The sequence below is a fragment of the Phragmites australis genome, chromosome 12 (genome assembly GCF_958298935.1).
Source record: "Phragmites australis chromosome 12, lpPhrAust1.1, whole genome shotgun sequence".
Classification (NCBI taxonomy): Eukaryota; Viridiplantae; Streptophyta; class Magnoliopsida; order Poales; family Poaceae; genus Phragmites; species Phragmites australis.
In genome coordinates this window covers 1913059-1932957 of record NC_084932.1, presented here as the reverse complement: position 1 = coordinate 1932957, position 19899 = coordinate 1913059, and the positions used below count along the sequence as shown (strand labels likewise).

At 49.0% G+C, this 19899-nt stretch overlaps 2 protein-coding genes across 2 annotated transcripts; both read left to right on the top strand.

Annotated features, from left to right (window-relative positions):
• Positions 1–6851: 6851 nt before the first annotated feature.
• Positions 6852–7495, top strand: LOC133887202 (uncharacterized). Its single transcript, XM_062327153.1, has 2 exons — positions 6852–7194; positions 7290–7495. The coding sequence occupies exons 1-2, from the start codon at positions 6885–6887 to the stop codon at positions 7304–7306; spliced, it is 327 nt and encodes a 108-aa protein (XP_062183137.1). The 5' UTR covers positions 6852–6884; the 3' UTR covers positions 7307–7495.
• An 8228-nt stretch (positions 7496–15723) lies between these two features.
• LOC133887145 (protein PSK SIMULATOR 3-like) lies at positions 15724–18102 on the top strand. The gene has a single exon (XM_062327085.1). The coding sequence runs from the start codon at positions 16145–16147 to the stop codon at positions 17744–17746; it is 1602 nt and encodes a 533-aa protein (XP_062183069.1). The 5' UTR covers positions 15724–16144; the 3' UTR covers positions 17747–18102.
• The last annotated feature ends 1797 nt before the right edge of the window (positions 18103–19899 follow it).

The window sequence follows — 19899 nt, the reverse complement described above, 5'->3', positions numbered from 1 at the left end:
AGAGTCTGGCACTAGGATCAAGGCCCGGGGACGCTTTCCCCGGTCTCCCGGCGCCAACTCCTCAACGACTTCAGTGGCGCCCTCCTCTCCGGCACGGCGGCTGCTGCTTGCGGCGGCCCCGTCGCCAGCCCGCGCCGAGCTACCAGCGACCTCCTCGCCAAGTAGTTCCTCCAGCCCGGTGAGGTCGGAGGCCTCGGTACTCCGGCTTCGTGGCCGGTCCACGGGCCCCTGGGCATCGAACTCCGGCAGCCCCGCCATGATGGCCACCCGGTTGGGATTGGCGCAGAGCGCCATCTCCGGCCACGGGAGCTCCGCCCGGCTCATGTCCTCCGTCCCGGTGATCACTCGGGTCATCCCTCGCAGCTCCGCCTGCCCCAGATCCCAGCTCGCGCCAATCTGGGTCCTGGTGATGTCCTCCGGCCCGGTGTAGAACCAGCTTGGTCGGGCCCGCTCTCGCAAGGGCGCCAACCGACGGCGCAGAAAGTCCACAACCACCATGACTGAGGTCAGCCCGCCCTCGCGCAGTTCCAGGATGCGCTCCAGCACCGGCTTCAGTCTCGCATCTTCTGGTGGCGGCGCCTCCCACGTCGATCGCCGAGGTTCCGCCGCCTTCTCTGGCAATTCGAGGCGCTCGTGGGGGTCGATGTCGACGAAGAACCAGTCCCGTCGCCATTCCTCCCACTTGCTGCGCATCACCTAGGGAATATAATGGTCCCCCAGGCCTTCCCGGAGCCGAAGGTTGCAGCACCCCGCGACGTCCGCCGTGGAGTGCCCCCTCTTCTTCCCCACCGGCCGAAGGACGAAGAAGTGGCGAAGCAGCGTCGCCGACGGCATCACCCCCACGAACATTTCGCAGAGATGCGGGAAGACCGCCAACGCCACGACGGAATTGGGGCTTAGGTGCACCATTTGAATGCCGTACGTCTCCAGCACTTGCAGAAAGAAGGCGGAGAACGGCGGCACTAGCCCCGCCGCCACGAAAGAGGTGAAGAGGACGGTCCGCCCAGGGACGGTCGTCGCCGGCGTCAGAGTCGCCGGCCTCACCACCACGGCACCTTCCTGACCCTCCGGTACCAACAGCTTCCTAATCTTATCCGCCGCCTCCTCGTTCCTCAGACGAGACTCCGGCAAGATGCTGTCCGAAGTCTTGTCCCGGCGACCTCCTCCAACCCTCGTCATCTCGTCAGGATGGAGGGTGTTTTTTGGTGGTGAAGAGAGAGAGAAGGGAGAACGCTTCGGTCGCCTGGGAGTTTCCTGAGGGCTTCGGAGCACAAAGAAGGCAGGAGCGCAAGTGCGAGAGAGCGTAAAAAAGGGGAACGGTCCGATCCATTCCCCCTTTTTATAGTTCAAAAATTCAAAAACTGCCGCCCCAGACGGTTCGCTCGGCGAAGCGTCGCCTCGATCGACGCAACTGTCAGGCGAATCTCCCGCCGATCGCGCGATGTCAGCGGTTGCCAGGCGTATTTTCCTCGATCTGCGCGGCGACCGCGCGTGCCGCCCGTATGGTTATCATACCCTTCGGAAGTTGTGTGGACACGCGTCCACTCATTTTCCCGTTGGAACGTACTTGAGGTCTAGGTCCGCAAGGGCCACCTCTCGAAAGCTTGCCACATGGCGTCCGCGCCAGCCTTGGCCTCGGTCGCGACGAAGGGCCCATTCGCAGTCTCCGTCCCATCGGCTACCAACGGGCCCGGGGGCTACTGTCGGTGTATTCAGAACCAGGGGTCCCTAAGTCCCGAGGCCAGGCCGGCCATCCACCACATGTCACCACCCTGCAAGGTAAGAAGAGGCTAAGCCCCGGGAGAAGGTGCTCGGGACCGTCGCCTCTGGTTCCCGAGCACCCTAGTTCCCCGATGCTCCGCCGAGCCCAAATACCAAGAAGGAAGTGCTCGGGAGAGAGTGCTCGGGGCTGCACGTGGCAGCCCCCGAGGACTCGGTGCCCCGAAGGTTCCACCGAAGTGCTCGGGAGAGAGTGCTCGGGGTTGCACGTGGCAGCCCCCGAGGACTCGATGCCCCGAAGGTCCCGTCGAAGTGCTCGGGAGAGAGTGCTCGGGGTTGCACGTGGCAGCCCCCGAGGACTCGGTGCCCCGAAGGTCCCGTCGAAGTGCTCGGGAGAGAGTGCTCGGGGCTGCACGTGGCAGCCCCCGAGGACTCGGTGCCCCGAAGGTTCCACCGAAGTGCTCGGGAGAGAGTGCTCGGGGTTGCACGTGGCAGCCCCCGAGGACTCGGTGCCCCGAAGGTCCCGTCGAAATGCTCGGGAGAGAGTGCTCGGGGCTGCACGTGGCAGCCCCCGAGGACTCGGTGCCCCTAAGGCCCCACCGCAGTGCTCGGGAGAGAGTGCTCGGGGCTGCACGTGGCAGCCCCCGAGGACTCGGTTCTCCGAAGGTTCGCGCAAGATCATTCAAAGACCCGAAGGGTCCCGTCGTCAGGGTGTCATCCAGTCAAAGGCCCAATGCCGCATTTAACAGGCACGCACGGTCTGACATTCTGACATCCTGACATTCTCGGCTGCCCACGCCCCAGTGTCAGACCCTGCCATGCACTGGCAGGGGGGCGTGGGTCCATTAAATGCACGGGTCCCGTCCCGTTTTCATCCAGGTGCCTCGGGATAACGTTGCCAGAATCGAAGCGTTCGGCCTGCCACCCTGCCCTGGCAGAAGAACAAGACAGGGTGGGCGCACCGGGCACCTCTGAGGCTGCCCGGTGGGCCCCTTGCATGGCGCCCCGAGGCTTCCGCAGCGGCTGGAGGTCGAATGCGCGCCGCATTTCTCCACCGCCCCTGTCACTTCACCAAGGTGAGATGATTGCGCCTTTCTCCGTGGGACTTTGGCATTCGCGTCCCCCCTTTCCCATTCAGGATATGTTGAGGTCGGCGCACCTATAAAAGAAAAGGATGGAGAACATGAAGGGGTGGGTGAAAAAGAGGAAGAACGACAGCCCCCGACCACCAGACAACCAACAATCTCCGACGAACCAGGTCAAAGATAGATTGACGGACACTCGAACCAGCTCAAGTTAAGCTAGAACATAAGAGCCTCAAGCTCTTTGTAAACAGTTCTCCCCTTAGAACCAGATACCTCCTTGAAGAATCCCCTTCAAGGGCAGATATAACACTCACACAGGAGTAGGGTGTTACGCCTCCGTGCGGCCCGAACCTGTCTAAACCCCAGTGTACCCCTTTTTCTCGCATTAGGGTGATCGTCTCCCACTAGCCATCGCATTTATTTCCGTTCCTGCTTATTTCCCCAAACAAGCTCTCCCAGGATCATCCCCCCGGCCGAATCTCTAAAAAGCGGTCTCTCGGGATCCCTGCGATAGGAGTTCATCCTCCGACAGAGTATTTGCAAAACCTACTATCATGAATGCTTGTTTGCCTATTTTAAGATTGAGATTGGCTAGTTTTTAATGCTTGTATTGCCTCGGCATGAGTGGATGCTTATGTGATGATCTCATTTAATATGATTCGGCTATGTGAACTTAAATGAGCTAATAATTCTTCAGTTTAGCATGTGTAGCTTCATGTTCTTGTGTAACTGTATCTTTTCGAGCATTTGTGCTATTGGGAGCTCCTCATTCTCCTCTTCATAGCACTCTGAAGTTTCTAACTCTTGTAATGTTTTGTGGTATACTTGTGAAAGCTCATTAGGATTGCATATTCATGCATTGTATGGTGCTTATATCCTTGATGTTTGCATTGCCAAATGGTAAGAAAATGTGCTATGCACAAAGAATTTTACATAAATAAAAAAGGAGAAAATATGCTATAATGAACCTATGCATCATCAAGGGGGAGCATTTAAGTTTTCATTATGATCTTCGAACTTTTGCAATCTTTTTGTTCCAAGTGATATCTTCTTTTACACTTTCTTGAGTGCTTGGTCATTTGGATGAACTTCTTGAGTTTTCTTCAAACCAATTCTTTGTGCTTTATAAAGTTGTCAATGCACTCATCATGGGGGAGATTGAGAAACCAAGTTGAAATATACCTTGATTTATATGTGATGAGTGATTGACATCTGTGTTGATTTGGTTTGATGATTTTTGGATGGCATGAGTATGTATATGTACTGCAATTATCATCATAACTAACTAAAGTTGTGGAGAGAATGATGTCGGCGTTTTTGTGACAGAGTTCAGGAAAATTGTACACGCTGGATGATCCGGTGCTAAAGAAAATGAACTCGTCGGATGATCCGATGTTCATATGTAGTACACGTCGGAGCATTTCAAAGAAGCAAAATTGAAGTACATGATGGATGGTCCGAGGTTAAGCATCAGTGAACGCTGGAGCTTTTCTTATAGAGATGTTGCAAACTGGCTCTGGAGGACTTGTATATGCCGGATTGACCGTGTTGGTAATATGCCCTAGAGGCGATCGAGTTTGCGGATTGGATCTGCTAATGGGCTTTAATGTTGATTAAAGGACCATTAGGGTTTAGAGTTATAATGGGCTTTAATGTTGATTAAAGGCCCATTAGCGTGCTCTATATAAGAATAGGCAGGGGCCAAGGCGCATAGAGTTTTTTAGAAACCCTGGCTGCCTCCTATTCCCGAACTCCCTTCAAAACCCTAGCCGGGCGCGCGGTGCTAGCACACCGGCGCACGGCGATTCCATCCTTGTACGTGTGGATACCGTAGAGGCGCTGCTACTATTGCGGTGCTGATCTGCTCGGGAGTACTCGGGACGTACCGGCGAGTACTCGGAAGGTGCTCGGGACGTGCTCGGGACGAGGTTGACGATCGACTACTTGACGCGCACGACGTTGGATTGGTCTGCTCCAACTCTTCTTCCGCTGCACTGCTCGTCAAGTGGTAACGATTCATGATCCCCTACTCGCATGGCTTCCTGGTTGAATGCGGTAGAGAAAATTTATTTTGTGCTAGCGTAGCCTACCCGCAACCCTTCAGTGATATCAGAGCAATCCTGCGTAGTTTTTGATCTGGATCAGTCACATATAGAAGATATGTGATAGAAATAGATTAGATCTATTGTTTTTTATCAGTTCATATGATGGATTGATCAATGCACGGTTGGTTATGTGAATTAGAGATCGGATGAGATGCCAATCGATGAAACCACATAGCCAAAAAGATTAGCTCGATCTCCCACCTGTTTTTGCGTGCGACTTGCCCCTACCGGCTGGAATCACCATCGGGGCTAACTGCATGCATCGCGACATGGTCGGGAGAACAGCAGATCGAGGTCATGTGTGCTGTCATCGTTTCTGGAAAAACCTCACGCGATGATCAATGGGATTGATCTAATGGAAATTGAGGCATTATGAATGACTCGGAATTGGCTCGATACGATCGATCCGATGAGATTTTCATAGCAATTTCATAGATGCGATCTATGTATTTCCGAGAGGTTTTCAGGGCGCTGCTCTGAAACCCGCGGGGGGCGGCTCCCCCCTCGACCCCCGCCCGCTGACCGGCCAGCGGGACCGCCGTCGCGTACACGCATAGATTGTTGTAATAACATGATCCCATCACGACATTAGAATTCGATTCTACGCTTAACTCGTTTTTGCAGAGAATGTTGTGACTGGTATGGCCTTGTGATATGTGATGCATGTGTGTAATTTTTCATGGCCTGCGTGTCATGGTTAATTGCAGCCCAAGGCTGTCATGTTATTGTATAACGACCTGCGTGTCGACTTGTGATGCTTCTTCTTATGTAATTTATCTAGTGCTATTAGGTGTAATAGACAAGAACAAGATCATGGAGATTTGAAGCATGATGACCCGGAGGACAGGAACCGTGGCGATGAAGATCACCATGTGAAGGGGCCATACTATGTCACAGTTAATATGATTGCCTGTGATGTTTTTATGTTCCTGTCATACTATTCTTTCATGTTTTATATGTGGTGGATATGATTTTCATGATAGAGTAGTTTCCCTCAGAAAAATCAAGAGTAATTGATGCCCTTCCAATAGCTGCACCTACAAAGGTTTTGATCATTGTGTGGTAGGTCTGCCAAAGCAGGGTGCCATCATTTATCTTAACCAATTAGAGTGGATGTCGGACATCCACACGCATAGTATTGGTTTACTTGATAAAGCTATCAAAACGGTTTTGGGCTTTGGGGCATGGTGTTGGGCGCCGGGGCATTCGATGCCACCCAGCAAACAAGAGTCACATAGGGATGTGATTAGCAAGGCGTTGCTTACCTATGTCACTAAGTTTCTAACAGTGATGCCAAAGCTCACTAGAACTTAGTTGAATATGGATCTTGATCCTCTATATGTTGTTAGAGGGAAAACACATATAGTGGAGTATCTTTTGTTAAATTGTTCACATAGGCATAGTGCTGAACCTGCATTTTCTGTTGTAGATTATGGCACCGGCCGCTAGTAACACTTCCAGTTTTAATTTGCGATCGATTCTTGAAAAAGAGAAGCTTTCTGGAACAAACTTTATTGATTGGTATAGAAATCTGAGAATTGTTCTCAAACAAGAGAAAAAGGAATATGTTCTAGAGGTCCCCTATCCTGATGAACCAGCTGATAATGCTCCTGCCACGGATCGGAGGGCTTATGAGAAGCACACCAACGATTCACTGGATGTTAGCTGCCTCATGCTTGCCTGTATGTTCTCTGAGCTTCAGAAGCAATATGAGAACAGGGATGCCCATGATATGATTGTGGGACTCCGAGGCATGTTTGAGAACCAAGCTCGGGCCGAGAGGTACAACACCTCAAAGTCCTTGTTTGCGTGTAGGTTAACAGAAGGCAGTCCAGTCAGTCCTCATGTGATCAAAATGATTGGTTACATTGAGAGCCTGGAAAAACTTGGTTTTCCCCTTAGCCCTGAGTTGGCTACGGATGTAATTCTCCAATCGCTCCCTGCGAGCTTCGAGCCGTTCATTTTGAACTTTCATATGAACAGCATGGAGAAAAGCATGGCTGAATTGCATGGGATGCTAAAAACTGCTGAGGAAAGCATTAAGAAGAGCTCTAGTCATGTGATGATGGTTCAAAAGGATAGCAAGAAGAGAAAGCGCAAGGGTAAGGCTAAAACTTCGGATGAGATCTCGAGTTCTAAGCCTAAACCTGTTGGAAAGCCCAAGGCTAGCCCTGCCGCTTCTGACACTTGCCACCACTGCCATAAGACTGGTCATTGGCGGAGGAACTGCAAATTGTACTTGGAAGAACTCAAAAAGAAGAAGGGAAGTAAGACTTCCTCTTCAGGTATAAATGTTATTGAAATTAATCTTGCTACTCGTCCTGATGATTCATGGGTATTTGATACCGGATCAATGATTCATACTTGCAAATCGTTGCAGGGACTGAAAAGGACTAGGAAGTGTGCAAGAGGCGAATTGGATGCTCGCGTCGGTAATGGTGCAAAAGTTGCTGCGTTGGCCGTTGGCGTTTACTCCTTATCGCTACCCTTAGGATTAGTTTTGGAATTAAATAATTGTTATTATATTCCTGCCTTGGGCAAAAACATTATCTCTTCTTCATGTTTGGAAGAAGATGGTTATGAATTCATAATAAAGAACAAGTGTTGTTCGATATTTTTGAATGGTATGCTCTATGGTAATTGTCCATTAGTAAATGGATTATATATATTGGATCTTGAGGATATAACTATCTATAACATTGATACAAAGAAGCCTCGGCTTAATGATTTGAATCCCACTTTTGTTTGGCATTGTCGATTAGGTCATATAAATGAGAAGCGTATGCAGAAGCTCCATAAAGATGGTCTTCTACATTCATTTGATTTCGAATCATTTGATACATGCGAGTCTTGTTTACTTGGCAAGATGACTAAGACGCCTTTCACTGGTCGAAGTGAGAGGACAAATGAATTATTGGCCCTAGTACATACAGATGTATGTGGACCGATGAGTTCTACAGCTAGAGGTGGTTTTCAGTATTTCATTACTTTCACCGATGACTTTAGTAGATATGGTTACATCTACCTAATGAGGCACAAGTCTGAATCCTTTGAAAAGTTCAAGGAGTTCCAGAATGAAGTACAAAATCATATAGGCAAGACAATTAAATTTCTGCGATCAGATCGTGGAGGTGAATATTTGAGCCATGAATTTGGTGATCATCTAAGGCAATGTGGAATTGTTCCACAATTGACTCCACCGGGTACGCCACAATGGAATGGGGTGTCCGAGCGGAGGAACCGAACTTTGTTAGACATGGTCCGGTCGATGATGAGCCAATCTGATCTTCCATTGTCCTTCTGGGGATACGCTCTAGAAACTGCTGCTTTCACGTTAAACAGGGTTCCATCTAAAGCTGTAGAGAGGACACCATATGAGATATGGACCGGGAAGCGTCCCGGATTGTCTTTCCTTAAGATATGGGGTTGTGAGGCTTATGTAAAACGTTTGTCGTCTGATAAGCTCACTCCCAAATCTGATAAATGCTTCTTTGTGGGGTATCCTAGGGAAACCAAAGGATATTATTTCTATAACCGGGAAGAAGGCAAAGTGTTTGTCGCCCGGAATGGTGTCTTTCTTGAGAAAGAATTTCTCGCGAAGAGAGTTAGTGGGAGCACGGTGCAACTCGAAGAAATTCGGGAACCACTTGAAAGTGTTTCAGCTCCTATTGAACCACAACTCGGTATGCAAGATGTTGCAGAACCTGTTGTCGAGACACCAGCCCCACGTCGGTCGGAAAGGTTCAGTCGTGCACCCGAGCGGTTTATGTTCCTAACCACGGGGCAGCGCGACATATTATTGTTAGACAATGATGAACCTAAGACTTACTCGGAAGCAATGGTGGGACCAGACTCCGAAAAATGGCTTGGAGCCATGAGATCCGAGTTAGAATCCATGCGAGAAAACCAAGTATGGAACTTGGTCGATCCACCTGATGGTGTGAAAACTATCGAGTGTAAATGGGTTTTTAAGAAAAAGATAGACGTTAATGGAAATGTTCACATCTATAAGGCACGATTGGTGGCGAAAGGTTTTAGGCAAATTCAAGGTGTTGATTATGATGAAACGTTTTCGCCCGTCGCAATGCTAAAGTCTATTCGGATTCTCCTAGCAATTGCTGCATATTTCGACTACGAGATATGGCAAATGGATGTCAAAACGGCTTTCCTTAATGGAAACCTAAGTGAGGATGTGTACATGACACAGCCTGAAGGTTTTGTCAATCCGAAAAATGCTGGGAAGATTTGCAAGCTGCAAAAGTCCATCTATGGACTAAAGCAAGCTTCTCGGAGTTGGAATCTTCGTTTTGATGAAGTGATCAAAGGGTTTGGTTTCATCAAGAATGAAGAAGAGCCTTGTGTTTACAAAAGGACTAGTGGGAGCGCACTTGTGTTTCTGGTCTTATATGTGGATGATATATTATTGATCGGAAATAATATTCCAATGCTCGATGCTGTTAAATCTTCATTGCAAAAGAGTTTTTCAATGAAAGATTTAGGAGAGGCAGCATACATATTGGGCATAAAGATCTATAGAGATAGGTCGAAAAGACTAATCGGATTAAGCCAGAGCACGTACATTGACAAGGTATTGAATCGGTTCAATATGCAGGATTCCAAGAAAGGTTTCTTGCCAATGTCACATGGCATCACTCTCAGCAAGAATCAATGTCCTAAGACATCTGATGAGCTCGAGAGGATGAGTGCGATCCCGTATGCTTCTGCTATCGGGTCCATCATGTATGCTATGTTTTGTACACGCCCAGATGTCTCCTATGCTCTAAGTGTTACGAGCAGATATCAATTGAACCCAGGTGAATGTCACTGGGCTATAGTAAAGAGTATCCTCAAGTACATGAGAAGAACTAAGGATATGTTCCTAGTCTATGGAGGTGAGGAGGAGCTCGTTGTAAATGGTTACACCGATGCTAGCTTCCAAACCGACAAGGACGACTCGAGATCGCAGTCTGGTTTTGTGTTTTGCCTTAATGGAGGTGCGGTGAGTTGGAAGAGTTCCAAGCAAGAAACGGTTGCTGATTCCACGACGGAGGCCGAGTATATCGCAGCTTCGGAAGCTGCAAAAGAGGCTGTTTGGATCAGAAAATTTGTTTCTGAGTTGGGTGTGGTTCCTAGTGCGTCCAGTCCAATGGACCTCTATTGTGACAATAGTGGTGCCATTGCACAAGCCAAGGAGCCTAGGTCGCACCAGAAGTCCAAGCACATACTTCGGCGCTATCACCTCATTCGAGAGATTATTGATAGAGGTGATGTAAAAATATGCAAGGTGCACACGGATTCGAATATTGCTGATCCGTTGACGAAGCCTCTCTCACAGCCCAAGCATGAGGCACACTTGAGCTCTATGGGTATTAGATACTTGCGGGATAGACTCTAGTGCATGTGAGAGAATGTGTTCTGTCTATGCTAATGTACTTTTGGATAATTGTTATCTGGTTCCATGAATAATTATCATTTACATTGATCAGCAAGTATGTGACTTGTTTGTGAAACTCTTTGTTTTTATGATGTTATTCTAAATAGTCCCTAATCTCATATCATTGTGTGGGACAATAATGATTTATAGATTAGCACATTTGACTGAATGATGATCATGTTTCACGGATCATAGATATGGAGATATCAAATCAGTAATGTGGACACATGTTAGAGAACATGATGTTGGATAGACCCACCCTGAGATACTGCTGGGATTGTTATTTTTAATGTGCCATCAGTTGTTATCTCAAATGGTGTACCTACAGAATCCTTTGACCTGAGATCATCATTGATTCCAGAATGTGTAGTAACACACTTAGGAGCTTCCAAATGCTATTCCGTAACTGGGTAGTTATAAAGGTTGCTTTCGGGTATGTTATGAAACATGTCGTGGGATGTGAGTGATCAAGATGGAATTTACCGCTCCTAAATAATGGGAGAGATATCTCTGGGCCCCTCGAGGTAGTTGGATTGGAAAGTGCATGGCCATGCCAATGTGATTAAAGAGGTAATCATGGTGAATCCACTACTTGATCGAGTGAATGGTCGAGCTATCACAAGGGTGGCACGAATCTCGCCTTGAGCTTGACTGGTATCGTGTGGTAAAGGGATTGGTGCATGAGTATATCAAGGTTCAGCCGATATGATCTTTGTGTGCATTCGGGAGTCAATATGTCCTGCTAGGTACCGCTATTGACTTGCAATTCGGAAAAGGGTTTCCGGATAGCGGCCGTTTACACATGAGCCTAACGGGTCACACACTTAAGGGGATGGAATATAAAACTTGTGCTGACTCTAGTGCAAGTGGGAGATTGTTGGTAATATGCCCTAGAGGCGATCGAGTTTGCGGATTGGATCTGCTAATGGGCTTTAATGTTGATTAAAGGACCATTAGGGTTTAGAGTTATAATGGGCTTTAATGTTGATTAAAGGCCCATTAGCGTGCTCTATATAAGAATAGGCAGGGGCCAAGGCGCATAGAGTTTTTTAGAAACCCTGGCCGCCTCCTATTCCCGAACTCCCTTCGAAACCCTAGCCGGGCGCGCGGTGCTAGCACACCGGCGCACGGCGATTCCATCCTTGTACGTGTGGATACCGTAGAGGCGCTGCTACTATTGCGGTGCTGATCTGCTCGGGAGTACTCGGGACGTACCGGCGAGTACTCGGAAGGTGCTCGGGACGTGCTCGGGACGAGGTTGACGATCGACTACTTGACGCGCACGACGTTGGATTGGTCTGCTCCAACTCTTCTTCCGCTGCACTGCTCGTCAAGTGGTAACGATTCATGATCCCCTACTCGCATGGCTTCCTGGTTGAATGCGGTAGAGAAAATTTATTTTGTGCTAGCGTAGCCTACCCGCAACCCTTCAGACCGGCGCTGGGAAATGTGTATGCTGGATTCGCCGAAGTATTTTCCAGAGAGGGTACAAAATGGGTTTCGGCAAGAATGAATATGCCGGATGGTCCAACGATGGGCATGAATACACGCCGGACTATTTCTTGCAGAAGTATTTGTCACACCTGGTTTCGAAAGAACAAATCAGATGCATTTCACAAATATGGCAAGATCAAGTTTTATACATGCGATGACCTTATAAGCGATAACATAACAGTGTCATAACATAATGATAAGATTCATTACAAAGGACTCGTAGGTCTTAAAGAAACACTACGATAACTTCCAGCGGTAGCGGGTCTTCCATCCATCCACAGGCGTTGTCTAGAGGAGCGCCAGCCTAGAACATTGTCTTCAGGTCAAAAACTTCCTTCGCCTAGAACTCAGCTTCCATCATCCGAGATGTCCTCGAAGTCTTCACCTTCTGAGCAGCATCAAGAGATTGAAGAAGGCAAGCATGAGTACATAGAGTACTCATCAAGTGTGGGAAAATATGACATGAAGGCTTAAGTCAAGAAAGACTCGACTCAGGTTGACTGCATCTATACCATCCTAATCTAGGACTCAAAAAGGACTTAGCAATTCTATTTACTATGTGCCACAACTCCAACATTAAAGGAATAGCTCATCGGATTCCATCCAACTACCAGACTCACCAGATATCCCATATCCGGCTACCAACTCATCTGGGCACCACCACCCGACCAACCATCCAAGACCCACACTAATCATGAAGAAGTTCAAGCCCGCTCTTGACCATGAGAACGACTGGTTGATCAGTTTTATACTCTGTAGAGTCTGCACACTTTACCCACGAGTCGTGATTCCTATTTTGTTTCACACTTCTGGGGTGTAGAGCCGGGGGTCTCACTACAAGACGTTCACAGTATGGTTTCACCGCTAACAAGGATTCCATCCACTGCAGAGGCCCCCTCTTGTGCCACTCAACCATCCACTAGTGCATACAGAATAAGGAGGACATCTAATTATTTGGCAAGCCAAACCCATATAAGTCTCGTAGTTGCGCTGTTCAGCCGGGTTACATGCCCATGAACCGGTCCTTAGGTTCTCAAGCAGGTACTCGCATATCATCCAAGCGCACACAACAGCCATACCAACCAAACCAACCTGACAAGATCCCTATGTTCCATGTTGCTACAAATGATTACCCAAATCGGTTCATATTGCATAGACCATTAATTAGATTAACATTTATCCCACCTGATTTGACAGCACAACTAAGCATTTCTACCCTTGACACCCAACTACAACATAGGCGATAAGGTTAAACATGGAAAATACTAATAAACCCTAAACATATGATTCATATCGACAAAGCATGCAAATAGAAAGTAAAAGACACATATTCCTATAATAGGATTAATATGATCAAGGACACTTGCCTTCAGCAGCGGGCTACTCAAACTCTTCAAAAGTCTGGTCCTGTAGATTCATGAACTGCTCGTCTCCTATTGCAATCGCATACCCCGGAAATAAATAAGTACAAACATCTAAGAACAGTATACTAAACAGAAGCAAAGCATTATGAAAAGCCTACTAACAGATAGTACTTGCTGCTACGATCGTGTGAGCGCAAGAATCGCTTAAAACGGAGCTCGTATGAAAAAGTTATGAGGGTTTTAAGCTACATGGGCTTTTTTGAAAAAGAACAAGGGCTAATTTGTAAAAATAGAAAGTTCTAGGGCTTTTTTTGTAAAATTTAGGGACCTATTTGTAAATAAGTAAAAATTCAGAGGGCTAAAAAAATATAGAGAGAGCCTCCATAACTCGAGCCAATGCCAAGAGTGAGACTCTAGGACTTTCTGCGTGAATCCTATTTATGGAAAATAGAGGGCACAAAACGGGCGTAGCGATAGAAAGAGGGCTAATTCGACTCATGTCCGATCAGAAGAGTTTCTTTTCCCAAGTAAAATAACGGTACTGACTGGGGCATAATTATGAAAATAGTAAAGCCCAAGGGCCTAAATGCAAGATCACCTAATTTCAAAGATTAAAGGATTTATTTTTTAATTGAAAAACCTAATTAATGCGCCAATAGGCTGACTGGGCTCAGGTGGGTGACGTGGCCGACACATGGGCGATGTGTGGCGCTGACGTGAATCACATAATCTGACTGGGCTTATGTGCTATGTGTCAAAATCCTATTGGCTCGTGAAGGGGTACGCTGACGTTTCTAATCTCGGTCATTGATCAAGAATCAGGTGGCTTACCGGCTTCCTTCTTCCTCTAGGCGATGCGAACAGCGGCACGGGCTTCGGTGTGGTGGCACTAGCTCGAGTGACGCCGGAACTTCGCCGCCGGCATCAAGGGTCTCTGTCGAGCGGCGAAAAAGCTTTACCGAGCGTCGGGGATTCCGTTTGAGGCACGTGTCGGCGTCGGCGTGCGGCGGAGTGGCTTGGCGATGGTGAAAGGCGGCGACGGAGGCTCGGTGGCGGCTAGAGCTCGGCTCCAGTGGCGAAACTCGATTATGAGAGGTTGTGGACGTCTAGATGCAGTCGGCGAACAGTGTCGTGAGCTTGAACAGCATCGGGGAGGCACGGAATGGCACGACGACGGCGACGGGGTGCAGCGGAACTACGGAGGCGTCGCAAGAGCTCTCGCTGGGGAAAAACCGATGGAATTTGGGGGCTTGGGCGCGGTGGAGCAAGAGGAAGCTTGGTCGGGGGATTGATTCGGGTTTTATAGCCGCGGGATGAGTGGACGGTTGCGGATACGAGGGGGGATTGTGTTGGTGGTTTTCGGCGCAGCGGTTTCGGCCGGCAGTTGCGGGTGCGGCACGCGGGAGCGAGAGCGAGAGGTTGGGGCTGACAGGCGGGCCCGACTTGCCGGTGAGAGAGCGAGCTAGGGAGTGGGCTGGGCTTTGAGCGTAGGGAGATGGGTCAGACAACAGCAAGGAACCTGCACCACAATATTTTAGGTGGCCTGGTCTGCTGAGTTGAACACACTGGATGGTTCAGCGCTTATGAGGTGTGAACATCGGATCATCCGACGTTCACAGTTTTAGTGAAAACTTTTCTGCATTGATTTTTTTTCTTTAACTAACTTGTGATTGAGTTAGAAGGTGTTGAAGATGCATGTGTGTTTGTCTCGTGGTGTATAGTTGATGGATGCAACTTGGCGGCTGACGATGGAATAATCAGGGCCAAGCGGAGTGTTTGGTGCCAGACAATCGAGGAGGTCGGACGGAGTCAATGGTGATCTTAGCTAGGCACATGGGGGTCAAGAAAAGCATGAAAAGATGGATAAAGAAAATGTGTTGACAAAGTTAAGAGAAGGTGATGCTGGTGCAAGTGACAAGGCAGCTCGATGGATCGGGAGCGGGAGAGACTTACCGACGGTCAAGATCGTAAGATGAAATACAAACATCGACATCTAGATGCTTGCTTAAGGTGTAAGCAAGTGGTTGTGAGTCACGCTTTGAGAAACGTGTGAGGTGGTTTCGCGGTTTGACCTTAAAAACATAGAAAGATAGAGTGCATATGATATCATCGCAAAGCTAGTGTCGAGATGAAGGTAAGTCGTGAAGAATCTATCATGGGTTTTAAAAGTCTAACGACCTGTTCTTGTCTCTCTTGCTTCCATATATAATTTTGAGATACGTTAAGTTAAAAATAGGAGATCATTAATTTCTTAAAAAAATATTTATACGTCTATTTACGGTTTCTAATCGCTAATCTATAGAAATACGTTGGCAGCTAGCCATATGGACTATGCATGCGTCCATGCATCATAGCTGCTTAAACTGCCGGCAAGGTCGAAGTCGAACCTTTGTAGCGTGTACAATTCCACTTCGTTTCTCCGGCCAGCACTTGTCACTCGAGAAAGCCTCGAGACTACGAGTTATACAAGTTGCGTCATACATGTCGGCCATGGACATCAGCAAACCGCCAAAACCAGAGTCCCATTCCATGTAGACTTGGAGCCGTGACCCGTAGGCAGAGCAATGGCTCCACGGACCAGCTCAGAATATAGTCACCGAGGAGAGGAAACGCCCGCCTGGGAATCACTGGAAGCGCCGCGCCGGCGAACTTCCCGAGCTCCGACACGCCGAACGCGCCCCCGTCTCGCTCGTCTCCCGACCCGACACACCGAATCCGGCAAAATCTGCCAACTCTTTTCCGCCGCTCGGTTTCAACTCCCACCAGCCACCACACTGCACACTGCCCGCCCCGTGACAGGTTACACTTTCCTGTTGTCACCGGCCGGCGGGCCACCTAAAGCCGTTGGCGCGCAGACGCTTTTGACCTCGCGCGCGCGCCGCATACATAGCTCAGCTGCCGCCCTGCCCACTCTCGGCGTGGTCTCGTGCCGCCGCGAGCGAGATGCGGAAGCTGAGCGTGCCCAGGGGCGGCGGGGAGAGGGTGGGCGTGCTGGCCTTCGAGGTGGCCGCGCTCATGTCGCGGGCGGCCGCCCTGTGGCGCGCGCTTGGGGACGCCCAGCTCGCTCACCTACGGGGCGAGGCCGTCCGCCTCGAGGGCGTGCGCAGGCTCGTGGCCGACGACGACGCGGTGCTCCTCGCGCTCGCGCTTGCCGAGGTGGCCGGAGCCTGCCGGAGCCTCTCCCACGCCGTGGCGCGGCTCTCCGCGCGCTGCGCGGACCCGCTGCTCCGCAGGTTCGACGCCCTCTTCGCCGCGCTCGTCAAGGGTGGCGCTGGTGCCGACCTGCACGGGCTGCGGTACGCGGCGGACAAGAAGATGGACCGGAAGGCGCGCAAGATGCAGCGCCTGGTCGCGTTCACCGCGCACCTGTGCCACGAGCTCGACGTGCTCGCCGAGCTGGAGCAGGGCCTGCGCCGCGGCCGCAGCGCGGGCGGAGAAGGAGAGTGCGCGCGCCGCGTGGCGCGGCAGAGGCAGGAGGTCGAGCGCCTCCGCGCGGTCTCCCTCTGGAACCGGAGCTTCGACCACGTTGTCCGGCTGCTTGCCAGGTCGCTCTTCACCATCGTGACAAGAATCATAGAGGTGTTCGACTTGGAACCTATGAACACCTCCATCTCCATCGACGACGACTCCAAGGTCTCGCGGCTTTCATGGAGCAATTCCTTCGTTGGGAGCAGCATGCAATCCATGGTGTATCCTTCCGACGTCGTCGCGGACACTGCTCGGAGGATGCTGCGTGCAAGATCTGGTAAGATCACCAGCGGCGACGCTCGTCGATTTCTGATGTCCAGAAGCAAGAGCCTGAGGCAGCTCAACTGGCCGGCGGCTGGCAAGCACCTCATAGGCTGCGTGATCAGTGGCAGCAAGTCTCCGGTTAGGAACGGGTGGATCCATGCCGGCGGCGATCTTCCACTGAGTTTCAGCTACGTATCAGCCAGCAACGACAACTACAATAGCATCAACTTCCAGTTCCAAGCGGATCATACAAACGCGAAGCCTTCGACGTCCGTGTTTGAATCCTCGCACGACGTGCTGACGAACGCGCCCGAGGCGTCCCTCGGCGCGGCTGCCTTGGCGCTGCACTACGCGAACCTTATCATCTTCATCGAGAAGCTCGCCATTTCGCCTCACCATGTCTGCTCAAACGAGAGGGACGCCCTGTACAGTATGCTAACTGACAGGATGCGGGCGTCCCTCAGAGCGCGCCTCAGGCCGTTCGCCAAGAACACGTCCTGTGATCCTACCCTGGTTGCCGAGTGGTCTGACACGGTGCAGAGGATTCTGGGATGGCTAGCTCCGCTCGCTCGCAACATGATAAGGTGGCAAGCCGAGAGGAATTTCGAGCAGCGGAATGTCGCTTCGGGTGCTAGCGTCCTGCTCCTGCAGACGCTGCATTTTGCAGATCAGAAGAAGACTGAAGATGCAGTTACTGAGCTGCTTGTTTGTCTGAATTACCTGTGGAGATCCGGGAGGGAGCTTGAAACAAAGGCCAAATTAGAGTCAGCAGGTAGAGGAAACTATGATGCTTTTGCAGATTACGTTGGGTGACATATGTCAGTATCATATCTGAAAATTGTTAAAATATAACCTAAAAGTGCCCTTATATCCAACAGAATTGCAGGTGGCTGTCAGCTGAATTAGGCGAGCTGGGGTTATGTATGCAAAGATAGCATCTTTCAGACAAAACAACCACTTGCTAATTTTAGCTTCAATTTTCTAGAAAAACAGGCATCAATCAACAAGTGCGTCTTGTAATCCATGATATATGCAGGTTTTGTCAAGTTTGTAGGTCAGATAGGTACTTTCCTGTAAAGATCTATGTAGTTATGTACTGATAAACGGAGGCACATGCTTTATGGTTCCTGAGAATGCTTTCTGTTTAGGTGGAACTGTGGAAGATATATCATGAAGGGCACCAAGGAATCTGGATGAAAATTTTCCCATCAAGCTGATGGTATGCATTATTACTGATAGTTTGGAGGTTGAGGTTGATTATTTGTTTGACATAATTTTAACCATCATACATTAGGAGTAGCCATGGACGATCCCAGTGGCGGATCCAAAGGGTGGCACGGGTGGGTCGTGGACCACCCTAAGGATCTCGCCGTCGATGATGTCTCAGCAGCAGCACATCTCAACAAAAGGTGTCTATGACACTAAAATAGGCTCCCTATGCATGGTTGCCTGCCAAGTGATTAACGGTTGGTCAGATGGCAAGTTCCTGGTGACCGTTCAATTCTCTCCGGCGGATACCATGGCGAGGGAGCGTGCCGTTGGGACGATCAGCAGCATTAGAAAGCAGGGTGACCCTCTATTCTTCGAAGAACTGGATTTCGTCGTGCGCGGGATGTACACGAATGAACGGGCCAAATCAATCTCCAGGATGGACATGGAGAGCATCATGCTGGTGGTCCCCATGACACTATCCTGCATCTTCACCACCCTGCAGCCATAGCGCCTGGATCACCCTTACCCAAAATCTTGAATCCACCATTGGCGGTCCCTTACCTCCACAACGCACCTCGGGGCCCCTCCTCCCCTCAATTTTTTTTTTGCAAGAGAAGAAGGGGAAGAAGAGAGAAATGAGGTAAAAGGAGGAGGAAGAGAGAAACAGCCCCTTAGGCCCTCTACAGTGAGTGAAGTTTGAAAATACATGTTGATGCCACGTTGAAGCTAAGCTTGATCGGTTTTTATCTCAGAAGCGTGTGGCTTTGGTGCTACCTGCAAAAGTGGGCCCCATGTAAAATAAAATACGATAGCCTTATATCAACCACCGGGTTCGCATGAGAGCAATAGTGTTACAGTTAAAAAAATATTGGAGCCTGTGTAAGTACTTGCACCGCTCCACAATTTTCTAGCATCGGCTAGCTATGGCATCATAGCACACGGTGTGCGGTGTGGTGCTCGAAATTTCTGAATCTATTTCAAGCACCATTCCAAGCACACCCTTTGGAGGGTTTTACTTGCTACCATGCCTCCGTCACTGAGTACCAATGACTGTTTCGGAGTTTACACTGTACATACTAAAGGATGGGTCGACGAAGACCATTTTCCATTCTTTAGGCGGTTTATATTTTGGGTAGTTTTAGGGCTAGGATGCTGCTAGCAACTTGTTATATGGGTCTGGAAAACCATATTCATGTAAAGCTCTGTTGTCTTGCATTCTTTCTTGTTTTTTTCAGATAGAAGGCTATTTTCTATGCTTGATATATTTGCCTCCATTTTTCCCCCTTTCAGTATGTGAAAATGCTTATTATTGCCCGTGCCGTTTGGCTCATGCTGGCATGAATGCGACAGATCTGGAATTCGAAGAAGGGAGCATTAGTTGTATGCCTTTTAATTTGAGAAATTTGAATTGTACTGATGCTGAGAATACAGGTTTAATTTGAGAAATTTGAAATTTGAAATGTTTGTGTGGTGGGCCGATAATTCGAAAACCAACAAAAAATTTAGCCCAGAATTTCCTGGGGACATCTGGTCTAGAAAAGAATTTTCTTTATTTTTATATTCTAATATTTGCAAAAATACACGATCATTTAAAAATATTGCACATCTAGCCTACCGTCACCCGTTAGATGGGCAACCTTACAACAGGCGACAACTTTAAAAAAAATAAAAGTGCCTTTAAAAAATAAAAAAACACTATATTCCATTGCTCTCAAAATTGAAAATAATATCGAAATTATCATGACAAATTTTGA